General features: G+C 37.9%; 1 protein-coding gene and 1 long non-coding RNA gene across 3 annotated transcripts in view; one reads left to right on the forward strand and one right to left on the reverse strand.

Annotated features, from left to right (window-relative positions):
• The window catches only part of LOC110380682 (uncharacterized), a 163,524-nt gene that overhangs the window by 124,264 nt on the left and 23,899 nt on the right, over positions 1–15,361 (reverse strand). For both annotated transcript variants that reach the window (XM_064041068.1, XM_064041067.1), the window contains exons 4-7: positions 14,603–14,782; positions 8,736–8,906; positions 8,193–8,299; positions 5,408–5,532 (exon numbers count right to left, since the gene is read on the reverse strand). In XM_064041068.1, coding sequence (XP_063897138.1) covers positions 5,408–5,532; positions 8,193–8,299; positions 8,736–8,906; positions 14,603–14,782 — 583 coding nt within the window. The remainder of the gene's footprint in view (positions 1–5,407; positions 5,533–8,192; positions 8,300–8,735; positions 8,907–14,602; positions 14,783–15,361) is intronic.
• On the forward strand, positions 6,072–7,695 carry LOC135118615 (uncharacterized). Its single transcript, XR_010277683.1, has 2 exons — positions 6,072–6,500; positions 6,585–7,695. It is a non-coding gene; the product is annotated as an uncharacterized LOC135118615 (long non-coding RNA).

Consider the following 15,361-nt stretch of genomic DNA (forward strand, 5'->3'; position numbering starts at 1 on the left):
CTCTCTGTTGACGTATAAACATCGAAGATCTGGAACACCTGATGTGGAACTTCAAGAGCAATACTACACTTGAAATGTATAGAAATGAATGATATGAAATAGGTATGGTGAATCAAAAAAAGTAATTAGTCCGTCTTTTAGATAACCCTAAAATAATGGACACGTATTTTGTCATTTCTCTCTCACACAAACAAGACAATAACGAAGATATAACACGCTTGAATTTTGTGTTAAGTCACTCCTTAGTACAAATTTTACATACCTAGACGTGGCGTCACGAGCCCCCACTCTCGAATTTGTTGCATTATATATATATCATTATTATTTTGTATGTCTCTTCCAGACCTCGGGACTACAGAATTCCGAATTTTCGGGAGGCAAACGTGACGCCGAAGCCAACATGCTGAAGCCCTTTCGAGACAACTTTAATGAAATGGTGACACAAAACCGACGATTATCCCTTTATACACTATAGAAATGAACCCAAGGACAATCCCCGGTGGACGTCGTTAAAAAAAAAAGTCAATCCCCGGTTCTGTGCTATACCATTGCTAACTGTGGATGAATACTACTGGGGCTATTGTGATGGGATGCTAATGGACTAGGAATGGGAAACTACGGGAACTATGGCACCTGCCGATGACAATGTATTAGATACATGTAAAATGGCAGGTGGAGACTAGGAGGGCAACAGGGACATGAGCGGCTGAAGTGTGAGGATACCTCGGCGGATTTCAAACGCAGATTACGCGCTCCCTGTGGGTCACTTACCACGAGGCACCTATCCTCCGAGCAGGGCTACTAACCCTGCTCTAGCGATTCCACTCTGGACGGTCAAGCCAAGCCAGAGGCGTGAGACCTACCCCCGTCATGGTTCACTCCGAACGGCCAGAGATGGGGGACAGTATACTCTCCCTGGAGAATTCAGTATATATTCCTCGCGGGGTCGCTACTCCCCGTCATCAGCCTCAAATGCCCTGCGGTGCTTATATCTCATTATTATTGTCGTTATTATCTCAAGTGCCTTTGTCCCAATTATGTTAGGGTCGACTTCCAGTTCATATGCAACTGAGTACCAGTGTACAAGGAGCGACTGCCTATCTGACCTCCACAAACCGGTTAACCGCTCAACCCTACGCCCCTTGGTAAAACTGGTCAGATTTACTGGCTTCTGACTACCCATAATGACTGCCAAGAATGTTCAATGACAGCCGGAACCTACAGTTTAACATCCCCTCCAAATAACGGTCATTGGTATCCAAAATATACATACATAGAAAGTACATACGAACTTAGAAAAGTTGCATTGGCAGGTACTTGCCAGACCTGGAATCAAAGACGCACGCTCATACTTGAGAGATTGGTTCTCTACCCACTAAACCACCACAACTTCCACTAAGTCATCACGACTTTGTCGTCTCAGTAACATTTAATGTTTTTTTACGTAATAATACGTGTAATATTTTTGCCACACACAACATAAATGCGGACTAATTAGAATCACTACTTTTATCCCTATGGTCACGCCTATTGCGCTTCAGTTCTCAGCGTTTTGTTTAGTCTGCTGTGCTTTTGCCGTTGAAATACAAAAATTAAAAATATGGAACGTTTCTAATGGCTATGCGTATTCCGTTGTTTACAAGTCACCGGCCCTTAAAATTCAATATCAGACGATTCAGATCTTTGATTTTGCTAACCCCGTCGCTGGCATAAGGGACAGGATCCGCGTACGAAGTCGCGGGCAGAAGCTAGTGTTAAAATAATTATTCTTTTGTTAAGATATTTTACACATTTTAATAATTAATGTTAAGTACAGTTTAATGGTCTTTTTCAGGCGTTACAAATAATAATAATAGTTTATTCTTTATTCTAGTTTCCAGTATTTGTTGTTATAGAGGCAAGAATAAATCAGCTGTAAAAACAACAATCTTACAATCACGGTTCATGAAATATAGCCTGGCGACTGACGGAAAGACGGACAGAGAACTGACATTAATAGGGTCCCATTTTACCCTTTGGGTACGGAACCCTAAAACCTATCTAACAAAGAATAATGCATGAATTCTTATAATATTGTCAATAGTTTTGTAGGATACTGATCCATTACGCTTCAGAGCTTTTCAGATTCCTCTCGGTCAACAAAGAGAGGCTTAGATTTTGCGGTCAAGGATTTTATCAAGTTTTGCTATCTATTCAAGTGAATTCGGCTAGGTTCCGTTTTCATTTTGCTCTCTCAGCGAATTATTTTTGGGTTGATCTCAGTGGTATTTAGAAATCTTCATTCTATATTCCGCCTATAGGCGATCTAAGTCTCCAGATATAAGAAAAATGCTTTTTTTAGTTAATGTTTACATTTTTAAGTAAGATTCTTTACATTAGGACATTATTTATTACACGTACATACGTACATTATTGCTAATCATCGCGTTAAAATAAATCAAAATCTCTGAAAAATCTTTCCTTTTTTCCAACTAATCTCATCTGAAATCACAAACCAACCTCTCATACCAAAGATTTATAGTATTTAATTCCTAATCTTCCGTGTAAAAGGACCAAAGCGGCTTCCCTTTGATCGGCTTCATCAAAGCACTCCGACAGAGTGGTCTGAAAGATGTAACTGATACTTTCAGACTTATTTCCTTTCATCCATCATCTTCAGGTAGAAGCAATTAAAAAGTCGACGAAACTTCATCTTAGTTGGAGTCGTTATTTTTATGAGTTTATTAAAGTAATCGGTAAGTTTCATTCCTTGTGAATTCATTTATTTCTTGGAGTAGTTTATAACTTTAAATAACAAGCCAAGAGCGAGTCGGAAAAGCACACGAAAGGCACGAACAAAATCACGATTAATGTAGGGGAGCCCCCTTAAATATTGATGTTATTCTACAAAGTTTTCAGTATTTTTGTTGTTATAGCAGGAACAGAAATACAAAACAACATTGTAACTACCACGGTTCATGAAATACAACCTGATGACAGATGAACAGCGAATTCTTAGTAATATTTCGTCATCTCCTTTTATAAGACGTAACACTCCATGCCCTCATTGCGTGTAACCAGTAAACGCGAAATAATTCGTGCTTGCAAATAGCTAATAGAATCAGGGGTCCTTTGTACCAACATTTAATTCACGAACAGGGACTCCTCAGTACGTTTGTCTGTTTGTACATACGTCATTACCCGCTATCAGAACACCGCAAATTACTTCCACGGAAAATGTGAAACGTTTTTCCTCCATTTTGTTCAGTTTTCCTCAAAAATCTTTTTTCTAAGGAGCCACGTTGTAAGGACTGCGCACTTCAGATTTTATGCTGTTGCGGGCGTTATTTAAGTAAGAGATTTTAAGGAAAAAGTGAAAGCCCTTATTTTCGCAAGAAGGCACCTAGATCTATCTACTCATCTTTTGAAAATAAGAGTATATTTATGTTTTTTTTTTTAAGTTAAAATACATTCGTAGAGAACAGTAATCTTAGGTAGAAGAGGGAGACCAAAATATATTTTTCTTTAAAACATAGTCTTACTTATGTGTCCAACAAAATCAATTGTATTGGAATTAGAGCATCACTTACTTTCAAATTCAACAACTACAGAGCAAAAAACTTGATTAGTGACAGAAATAGTGAAACTCAGTAAACAAAGGTTCGGCCCAAATATTTCGCGACATACTCTGTCTAGCGTATCTAGGGCAGTCAGAATAACTGCCTTCTCTTCACGGGCTGTCTGCTACATTGTAGATAGATGTTCAGCTATTTCTAACTGTCTGTCTGTCTTGTCCGAGTGTTTATTAAATATGTGGGGTGGCTCCAAGTTATACGATTTACGAGAACGGTCTTTAGAAGAGAGAACTGTATTTGTAAAGCCTCAGAGGTCAGAAGAGAAAATAGTTTTATTGTCAACTAGCCGTTTTCCCACGGTTTTCAATGGGAACTACTGGGATAAACTATGATCTACCTCTATGTTACTTGCCGATAATGTAGCTTTTAATGCTGAAGGAATTTTTAACATTGGTCCAGTAGTTTTTGAGTTTATCCATTACAAACAAAAATACTTTTCCTGTTTATAATATTAGTGTAGAGAAAATGGCACCTGACACGAGCCATGTTTTATTTTGAAGTTTTAATCACTACTCAAGTCTAAACTTATATAATTTCAGAGTAAGATATTTAATTATGATTGCTACTTTCAATTACTGGCATGACTCATAAAATTCCCTCTTTAGGGACTTCTACATTCCCTAAGTATTCTAAACCAATTTGCAAAGGTGTGATGTTATCTGTTTGTAGAATTTAATCTAATTTAAGTAATAGCAGCAAATAAATACGTTGACTCTCGATAGGTGGTCGTTTGTTCAGTAAGTTACTGTCTCAAGCTAATCTACGTTCGACACGCTATGGGTCTGCTGTGTGGTATGTAGTAGTTAGTTTATTGCGTGAAGAATGCATAGTTAACGCTTACCGAACTAAGATGCTTTTAAGCATTAAAAAAAAAACATTAATCTTCTGTTGATAAGCGTCACATTTTAGAATAACTGGACTATAGTATAACACTGATGTTTAGTTCAAACTAATCATATCACATTTGAAAATATTGATGATGAGTAAACGTATAATTCGGATGATGATTGAAACTATTTTTAGATTCAAACCCGCTATTTCATAATTGATCAAGCTTGTATGTTTAACCTTTATGTCAATATGTATTGCGTACTTTTTATTTACGTTATTCCATGTTTTCCCTACTGATGTTGGTTTGTGTTCGTCCTTTAGGTTTATTGTATAAAGAATATTCTATCTCTATCAATATAATAATACAAAAAACAAAACCAATCATTCCTACCATAATATTCTCATATCCCCCACACCACAAGACAGCTTAAGCTGGCCAATATTGTTGACTCTTAACATCACATCACATGATGGATAGACATCCTCACATGGAAGTTAACGAGGCACGGATCAGCGTGTAAATGGATGCCCATGACCGTCACATTTGAGGACAGGACTTGATTGATCTGTAATCTATGCTGTAGTTGATATGAGGGGCTATGAGACCTTGGGTGTGACAGTGACTTGAGATATTGATGGTAAGTAAATGTTTAGGTAAATACATATAAAGGGGGATATATTTTTTTACTTGGATCATCAAAAAGTTAGTAACAGATATGAGTAAGCGCTTTTGACGTAACTGTCAATTTTTACACAAGCAAATAAAAAAGCGAATATTTTTTTGGATAGCTATCTTGCCACGTCTTGTGTCCGAATGCACGAAATCTTTCAACGCTCTTTTGTAAAAGACATTCATTGCAAAAATTATTTTTCTCAGTCACTGGGGAGCACATCAGCGAAGCTTTTGTAAGTCGCTGTGGCCAAAACCGCCAACGATCAAGAATATATGCCATACCACGTACCTTGTTCACAAACATATCCAGCAACAGTGATGCCGAGTCCTAGTGCAGAGTCCTTGTTCAGTTCCACATCATAGCTGAGTGTCTCCGGTTCTCCTGTACCTCTGACTGCCATGTCTAGAGGTAACCTGGTTGTGATGAAGATAATGTTAAGTAACGAAAAGGTACAGTTCAGTATGAAGTTAGCCACTTGAGCCATCCATCCTCCGAGCCTTTTTCCCAAACTATGTTGGGGTCGGCTTCCAGTCTAACCGGATGTAGCTGAGTACCAGTGCTTTTACATGGAGCGACTGCCCTGCCTGACCTCCTCAACCCAGTTACCCGGGCAACCCAATACCCCTTGGTTAGACTGGTGTCAGACTTACTGGCTTCTGACTACCCGTAACGACTGCCAAGGATGTTCAATGACAGCCGGGACCTACAGTTTAACGTGCCATCCGAAACACAGTCATTGGTGTCTAAGATATACTTAGAAAGTACTTACAAACTTAGAAAAGTTGCATTGGTACTTGCCTGACCTGGAATCGAACCCGCGCCCTCATACTCGAGAGGTTGGTTCTTTGCCCACTAGGCCACCACGACTTTTTAGCCACTTGAGCCGGCTTCGGGTAATTTATACATAAAGTGGACCTAACACTACTACGTGCTAAGCTTCAATACATGAGATATATGTATTAGGGTGGAGCGATTTTATTTTTTTTGAATTTTTGCTTCGGCATACCTGTATAAAGTTGCTATTTTAGGTCATTACTAAATACGAGAAAGCTCAGTTTGTTTACGTCAAGTTTAGAGGTGCCCCCATCATCGTAAAGTTTTGAAAATTTGCGCAAATTCCATAAAATCGCAAACATTGTATAAACTCGGAATTATATTCTTAGCGATGCTTTATTAGTGTAAACTAAACAAGATTCAACTGGAAACGTGTTTGTTCTGATCGGTAGGTAACGGGGTGCGGGGAAGGGGTATTTTTTATTTCACTCCCTCACATCAAAGAAATGGCATTAGCCAACTACGCGCGTACACGAGCTCACTTGTTTGTCGTGCACTTAGGTACTTGACACATCGAATCTGACGGCTGGGAACAAATACATATATTGTAAGTAATATTTTTCACATTCAAAACTTGCAGTTTCGGTTATAACCGTAGTACTATTAAAAGTATTCTTTGTCTTAATTACAGAAATATGTTGCAAGTTAAAACACGACAAATGTCAAGCTGTCCTGCCTCTGGTTTGCCAGAAAAGTTACCTGTTTCCCAGTTACCAACTTACAACGACATTATGAAATATTATTTATTTATCAAAAGTGAATTGAAGCCTGATATAGCAACAAAAGAGCCAACAGTTCATGAAATATCTGAAAGGCTGGCTCAAGAAGTTTTATAAATATGGCAAAAATCGTCGCTGCCAACTGTAAGTTTCAAAAGAATCCTACAATTGATTCGCGTTTATCATGACAAATACAGATGCTTAATGAAACCATATCGAGGCCGTCAAACGGACATTAAATACCAAGAAAAAAATAATAAATTCATATCAGACTCTCATAGTTTCTTTGATATTTGTAGCTGCAAATGCAAAGTTATATCGGATTGTAACTGTCCTAAAGAATGTCGCATTCCCAAGGAGGAAGTTGTTTTTTTATTGGATCAAAGAACGACCAGAAAAATGATGATAGGCGGTGTCGATGTGGCTACAGCGGCAAAAATAAGAAAAAACAAGAAAGAAAAGAAAAAGCTTTATATCGCAGTAGAGAGGTAAACTATTTTGATAAACCTTGTTGTTCTCGTTCATTGACTGATGATTTTGTAACAGAAAGCAGCAGCTCATGCGATAGTTTGCTTGTGCCATCTACTAGTCCTCAGTATAAAAACCCAGAACAGGTAAAACATAAAGCTTCGCCACCTAATAAAAAAAAACGATTGAATTTAACCTCATTAGCTCTTGCATGCGATCGTACTGGAGTTTCGGATAGAGCCGCTGCTATTATAGCTTCTTCTGTCTTGAAAGATGTTGGCATTATTGAAACCTTGAAAAATGTGGTCAAGAACGGTCTCAGCATATGTCAGATTATTGATTTTCCATGTCACACTCAAGCAGTAGAGCGCTGCATCAAGTTGGTGACAGAAGCATCAAATGCAGTTTGTGGAGATAATAAAAGAGACGGTTTCATTAGAGCGACACTGCTTTCGCGTAAACGAATGCCTACTTTTAATACGAAAAAACAGTTTGATATGTAAGTTTGCTTTTTTAATGTTTAATTTTTGCAATTAATAGAAAAATTGGATTTTTTTATATTTTTTATTTTCATCTCCTCTGGGGCACCTCAAAATATTGCGACTGGTAAGTCAAATTTTGTACACTTGTTTTGAATATTATAAGACAACTTTTCATCCCTATTCCGTTGAGAAAAAACGATTTTTTTTTTGCTCCATACATTTTCGCTCCACCCTAATATGTATCTCTAACTTAACTTTAACGGTAAATATAGACACTGTTTAAAATAACCTGTGGTATCCACTAGAAGAGGCCTTTACATATGTATATGGTATAATTTTAACTTTCCTAGAATTCGTAACGAATTTACAACTGTCGTTTATAAATTATTTATATTGTTAAGTTCTTATATAGCTTTAAGTCTGTCATAGTGTATTAAATAATAAAAATGACGATAGAGAAAACTAAATTCAACACACCAATTCAACATCAACGCATACTGGTGCAAGTCCCCACCAGAATCCCCACATGCCCGAATCCTGTTGACTTCTATCAAAAGAACAAATCTTTACCTGACAGGTGGTGGTTGAGGCTGCGGCGGCGGCGGCACGAAGGCGGGCGGGCGAGGAGACGGCGCGAGCGCACCGCGAGGTACCACCGCCACTATCGACGCCACCGGCTGTAGGGAGATGGTGTTTAGTACGGTTTGTGAGGAATGGAATTGGGAGTTTTTGGAAGGAATACCTTTTTCACTAAAACGATAGGTATTCAAAACAGTCGCCAAATAGCAGCAGGTCAGGTATGGTGCGACCAATCCATAGGTAAGTATACATCTTGAAACCAATCATTTCCCGAGCCTTTTCCCAACTATGCTGGGATCGGCTTCCTGTCTAACCGGGTGCAGCTGAGTACTAGTGTTTTAAGGAGCTACTGCCTATCTAATTTCCTCAACCCAGCTACCGACTGGTTGTCACCACTTTCTGACTTGTGATTTGGGGTATTAGTTTAGGTATAAACCTATGGGCCAATATTGCCCAAAAAAGGTTCAGAATAATTTGTTTTCGATGAAAATAGCAATGAGAAGTTTTCTCTGTTATTGCAAGTGTTACTCTTACCCTATGATGCAGCCTTTCTTCAATGATGGTAGGTGGCGGCGACGGTGGTGATGTGTCCTCACATAGTGCTCCGAATCCATCATGACCAGCTTCTGATAACCGACGCTCCAACTCTATGGGGTCTGCTAGGAGACGTGATGGTACTACTGGTGCTGGAGTTGCTCCTAGAGGCTGTAGGAGAATAGTCAAGTTAGTGGAGAAGTAATCATTTGTTTTATTTGTGTCCATTAAGAATATAATAATATTCCCAGAATGGACACAAATAAACTACTCCTACTCTTATTTTTAGGAAATCCTGATCATAAAGAATGAAACAATAGCTTCAATCCGACTAGGATCTTTATACCAGATTGTAGGTATAATGTTACTGGTTTCACCGTGATATCATTACAAATACTCAATTACTTAGCTACTATACACTTCAATTAGATCACTACTGGGTAGCAGAACACTTAGCTCCCATATAGGAACACTTAGGTACTCAACAGAACTTGTTTACTGTATATGTATTCCAAGCATAGCCTGTAAAAAATGTGACTGTATCCTAATCTCAAAAACCAATCAGCTTAATCACAAACTTCTTTAAACAACTACCTTCTTAAACACCTTCAGTCATCTCATCGTAATTCAAAAACAGAACATCCCTCTTTGCATAGCTGACGCAATTACGTCACATCCCTCGGAAGTGGCGTCTCCGGGAACGAGACGGATGTCGCGCTAATAGCTCGCTCTCGTCAATTACGAGCGTCTCAGAACTACCTGTCTTTGTATAACACTCAAATTCTCTCACAGTACTTTCACACTGGTAAATTTTCCGCTCGGCTTTTGAGTGACACCACTCGAGGTAGCAAAACAAAAACCGAGCGTCAGATTTTTTCGCTCGGAGTACGTCGCGCTTATACACTCAGTATTGCTACGCGGGGAAAACCGAGCGGAAAATCCGCCAGTGTGAAAGCGCTGTTAATGACGTCGAAATTTTGACGTCACTTGACGTTGAAGTACTTTTGGGCTATTGTTGAGGTGACTGAATAAAGGTTGTCGGTTTTTCGTGAATAGATTTTGGGATGGGTTGAAATTGCTGTTTTATTTGGTAGAAGGAAAGGTTGTTCATAAAATAAGAGGAATAACTAAAGAAAAATGTCGAAGCAACATGTTTTTAAAGAAAGGACAGCAAAAAATATCAAGATCTTTAGAAGCAACACAAAGAGAAAATAAAACACGATTTCCCAAAACCAACGGAAATATATACTTAGAAAACATCCTGAAAAAAAATCCTGTCAAACAGATTGGCCGTACCAAAAGTAGCTCCTATTAGATCAATACGTATTTGTTAACAGTATGAAATAACAAAAGCTGGCGAGTGTCAGATCAAAAAGATACATTCAATCGTGTCAAAGGAAACTCGTGTTTTATTCAAAACAAGGTATTTAACTTGGAAAACACCTGTCTGCTCTGAAATTATTTCCCGACAGATGTTTCGAAGTATAAATGACAAAGTCTCCGTGGAATATGAAAGTAAGGTATTGATGTCAGGAAATCGAAAAACTCTTGTTTTTAATTAATTTATATAACATTAAATTAATGTAACGGTAAATAAAAAATCGGAAGACGCTAGATGCAGGTCGCATCCAACAGGTATCTGTGGAGATCTAAGGGGGAGGCCTATGTTCAGCAGTGGACGTCCTATGGCTGAGATGATGATGATGATGATGATAAAATAAAAATAAAAGTATTATTAATGTATATAGAACGGCCAAAACTCTAATTTCAACAAACGTGATCTTTGTCTAAATTTTTTTTAATTTCTTTCCTTCTCTTTTTATCCAAGTCGTTATAGAGGCTACAGAAATGCATCATTTGTGAAAACAACTCTCTTACCGTAATGGGTCATGAGATACAGCCTGGTGACAGATGGACAGTGAAGTTAATAAGGTCCAGTTTTCCCGTAAAACTAATTAGAATAAAACCGGCCAAGTGCGAGTCGGACTCGCGCACCGAGGGTTCCGTACAAATCCTGTATAGATAAAAAGTGAGTCTAGATAGGTTTGACTACCATTGTGGGATCGATAGCAAAGATCAGATGGGAACTCCTTTACAATTTATAACGTAACCTTGTGTTGGAGCTTATTTTATTTTAGGTGATGAGAATTCACTACTAACTTGGGTTAAAGCAGCCATGGCAGGAATGGGATCTTTTATTTTTGAGGGATTAATCACCTAACGAACCCCAGTTTCAGGTTTTTTCGAAACCGCCTGACGACTTGTAGCTATCGAATTGTAACAACGACTTCTAGAGAGTAGGATTCGGGGCTGCTAGCTTTACGTCTCTAGAGCCTTGACAAAAGCGTAATTCTGTCCTTTTCTTTGTTTTATAAAGTCGGCTTTATTTTATTTTGTAGCATTTTACAAACAAATCTAACTTCAAACATATAAAAAAGCAACAAGAAAACAAAAGCAAGAAAGAAATTAAAAAGATGTTAGGTGCATCGGTCTAGAAGTCTGTGTCTAGAGGATGCATCTACCTATATTTATTTAACCACCGAGGTCTAGACCGAGGCATATAAACAGTTTTCTTGTTGTTTTTAGAAGTTGTTTTTTTTTTGTAAAAAGTTTTTATTTTTAACTTTTGTGAAAAGTTCTCGTCAATACGAATAATATAAGCCCAAACACGACGTAACTAAAACATACCGTTAAGGAGTTCTTTCTCACTTCTCCATCATCAGGTAAGCTCTAAACCTTCACTGTTTGATAGTATCACCAGACATACATCTGAGAATCAAGTTTTAATCCTATGCATGCCTACAATTTCTGATAGTTGCCTTTCTGATAGTCGATTTCTCAGGATTTCCATCATCAGATCCTGACCTGATGACAATGGAAATAAACGGCGAGTATACTCTTTCACTACAAATAAATTATTTCTCAAATCCGTCAAACTTGGTCGTTTAAATTCTAGTCGAGGAAAATATTTGATGTTTACACCTGATTTTCTCTAGATTCCCATCGTTCATATTGATGCGACTAATGCCATAGTAAATCAGAGCCTTTATCATTATACTGTGCTATATTTCGTTCGTATCCGCCGTGGGTATGGTTTCCATACTAAGGTGCCCAATGACCTTTGAATGATTTAAAATTTTTCACAGTTTAGAGGCGATTTAGAGGATATTTAAGAAGTGCTTGATATGAATTTCACTTTTTATTCAAAACTTTAATATCTCTACGCGTTCATGTGAAAAAGGGTAGGTAGTAAGTTTCTAATTATTATTAAAAAAATGTTAATGTTAAAAAATATTATTTTTGCTTACTTCATGTAAGCAAAAATAATATACCACAAAAACTTTTAAACGTCTGTTGAACACTTGTCTTAAAAAAGTCAGATCATAACTTTGAAATAAGGTCCGTTTTCCAGGCACACTTATCAAATATTATTTTTGCTTACTTCATGTAAGCAAAAATAATATTTTAATATTTTATATAACTTCAAATTTATCATTTTCGCAATTTTTCCTTTATCTGTACTATATAACGTTGCTTCGTGCCGAATTTCAGGATTCTGAGTTCACGGCAAGTACCTTGTAGGTTTTGATTCCTTAGCGTGTGACGGAAATTCGCCTAAGGTGTCGGTAAAACTGCTGTATCTTTTGATCGCGTTAACTTAGAAGTTTGATTTTTTCATTGCTTAAAGGGACAATAGACCTAGGTATTTGGTATAAATTTCAATTTGGTACCTTTATTCGTTCGTGAGAAATAAGGTAGTAAGTTTCATTTTATTAAAATATTTTTATTATATTATATAACAAAAAAAATGTGGTTTTCGCAATTTTTCCTATATTTGCATTATATGACAATGCTTCATGCCAAATTTCAAGATTCTGAGTTTACGGGAAGTACCCTGTAGGTTTTGATTCCTTTGCGAGTGTCGAAAATTTGTTGAAAATATCGACATAATCGGTTGTATCTTTTGATTGGCTTGGCTTAGAAGTTTGATATTTTCACAGCTTAAAGGGACAATAGACCCAAGTATTTCATGTGAATTTCAGCTTGATACGTCCACGCGTTCTTATGATAAAGGGTCTTGACAGACAGACAGACAGACGGACAACAAAGTGATCCTATAAGGGTTCCGTTTTTTCCTTTCGAGGTACGGAATCTTAATTTTCTTTCTCTTATATAACTCCTATTTACATCATTCTCAGATATAATTATTACTTATGTATATTTATTACCGGAACTGAGCCACTAATCTCTCCGCCATCATTCATATTTATATCATTTGCGAATCTGAGTAAAATGTAACATTTAGGCAATAAAGACGTATTGACGCAAAGCCCAGCTGTTTCCAGTCTCTGTTGTTTATTTGAATAACATTCAGAAACACATCTATCACGGAATAATCATTCTGTCTTAATATTAATGTTTTATGAGAAATGGCGGACGCCCACAACGTTTCGTTTCGGAGTTGAAAGAGATAAAAGAATAAATATACATTTAACTGTTGGGTTTCATCTGGTTTGGATATTTTGCGATTGTTTTTTTTTTTTGTTATTTTGCACGTCTCAAAATATTTGAATAGGAATAAACTTACATGTAAACTTAAATAATAAAATGAAAGGTTTAAGGGATAGGCGTCACATGGCTTTCCGTTCTTTGGCTTGACACTGATCTTCATAACAATGGTTAGTTACCTTTGACTGGAGACTTATATCGAATTACTAAACGACTGTTACTGCTGTCATTTTCAAAATTGTGACAGAGACAGAGAGAATTTTGAGCAGTCCATAAAATTGAGTGGCGTTTCGGTATCCATCCGTAACTTAGGTAAGTCATTAATCTTTTTGTAAATCCACACGTTAACCAGCTTTTCATAAAACATGATGCAGTTTCAAAACTCCACAACACATGCACTACATTCAAAAACCTTGCATTTCTTTCATCAAAAACTAAGTCTAAACCTCTTAGAAGTCAAAGCTCACACCTGGTCCTATTTAAACCGTCACTTACCGTCGACCCAGTTACTTTAATTGGAGGCAGCAGTTTCTTAGCTTTTGTGCAAGGTGCACCAATTAGTACGATGTAGCCTTGTGTTCAACGTGAATTATTTACAAATCTTGGGTAAAATAGGTCTAGTGTCTGTAATGGAAGTCAATTAGTGGGTTTTGAGCTAGATCTTAATGTTAAGTGGGTATAAAGTGAGTTATAATATTGTTCGTGTCGTAAATCAATGTCTGCTTTTACTTTTTACACATGTTGCTGCAGTATTGCATAATATACAGGAGAAGTGCATTTAGGTTCTAATAAAGTAGTACATAATATGCAGCAAAAACATAGAGGGGAAATCATTAGGTACTTTCGCTAACCAGCATTTATGTAATTTACCGTTTGCCCGAAATTCTTTGCCTTCATTAATGTAAGGATTCATCTCTCTATATGTATGCATGCCTGTCTTGTGGAAAATAAAATACATTACGTTGATGTGCTGGTCTGAGACATCATCGCACAGAGAAGGAATGAAGATTGTCGTATCTGACGACAATTGTCATTAAATTGAAGTCAGGGCAGGAGGATGTCGATGCTGATCGTACTTGTCTTTTTTTATAAGTCTTTGGAAAGCTTCTCTGGAAAGTATACTTCCCCTCTACACCTAAATCCCCTGACCTGCCTAGTCTGTCTAGTATCCTGCATGGGCACGCCACTAGACGCTTCGTGCCACGCGCCACGGACACAAATTACATTGCGTTAAGGACGGAGAACGATGTTGATCATACTTGCCCCATTATTATTATTACATTATTATTATTATACGATCTCCAAGAAGACTACAACTACGAGCCCAAAAGACATTACTATAGCTTCCTTACTCTCACCTGCATAGTCTGTCTCGTATCAGGCATGGGCACGCCGCTGGACGCTGCGGGGCGCGCGACGAGCAGACGCACGCACGCGCCGCACTGCCGCAGAACTGCTGCAGCTTGTCGCGCGCACATCCCCACCACTGATACCGCGCCGATGCGTAGGAGCATGTCGCCGCTGCGGAGACGACCATCCTGGGAGGAGAAATGGGAGTTTGAGAAAATTTTGAAAATAATATGAGGGAGGCGAATTAACTGAATAAGTCGTGTTTGCTGATAACTGCAATTTCAGAGTCATCAAGTCAAGAGTGAGTAGTTCAGTTCTAGACCTAGGAATGAAGCTTGTTGCATCTGCGATATGTCATCGCTTATCATCAGATGGGATAGTGAGCTTTTGCCCACTTTCATAGGTGAACGCGAAATAACACTTTCAGGAAATAAATAGGTGTCATAGATGTCTGCTGACACTTTTACAAAAAAGACGGGAAGGCACATTAGCACAAACTCCCTACAATAGCAAAAATAAAATTTACAAGTACTCCAAAAATAAAAACAAATCTCTAAACCGCAAAAATATAAACAAACCCTTGCCGATTGTTAAACACAAAGGCAGCACGGTTGTAGACCATTGAGTACGAGGGGCGGTCCCTACACAAATTTATGCGGTCACAGCTGAAGTATTCCATTCACAATAGACCCAAAGCCTGATGTCCGACAAATAACATCCCCTAGCAGAATAACGTATTATTTACAGTCAACAGAACCCATTACGTA

The sequence above is a fragment of the Helicoverpa armigera genome, chromosome 24, assembly GCF_030705265.1.
Source record: "Helicoverpa armigera isolate CAAS_96S chromosome 24, ASM3070526v1, whole genome shotgun sequence".
Lineage (NCBI taxonomy): Eukaryota > Metazoa > Arthropoda > Insecta > Lepidoptera > Noctuidae > Helicoverpa > Helicoverpa armigera.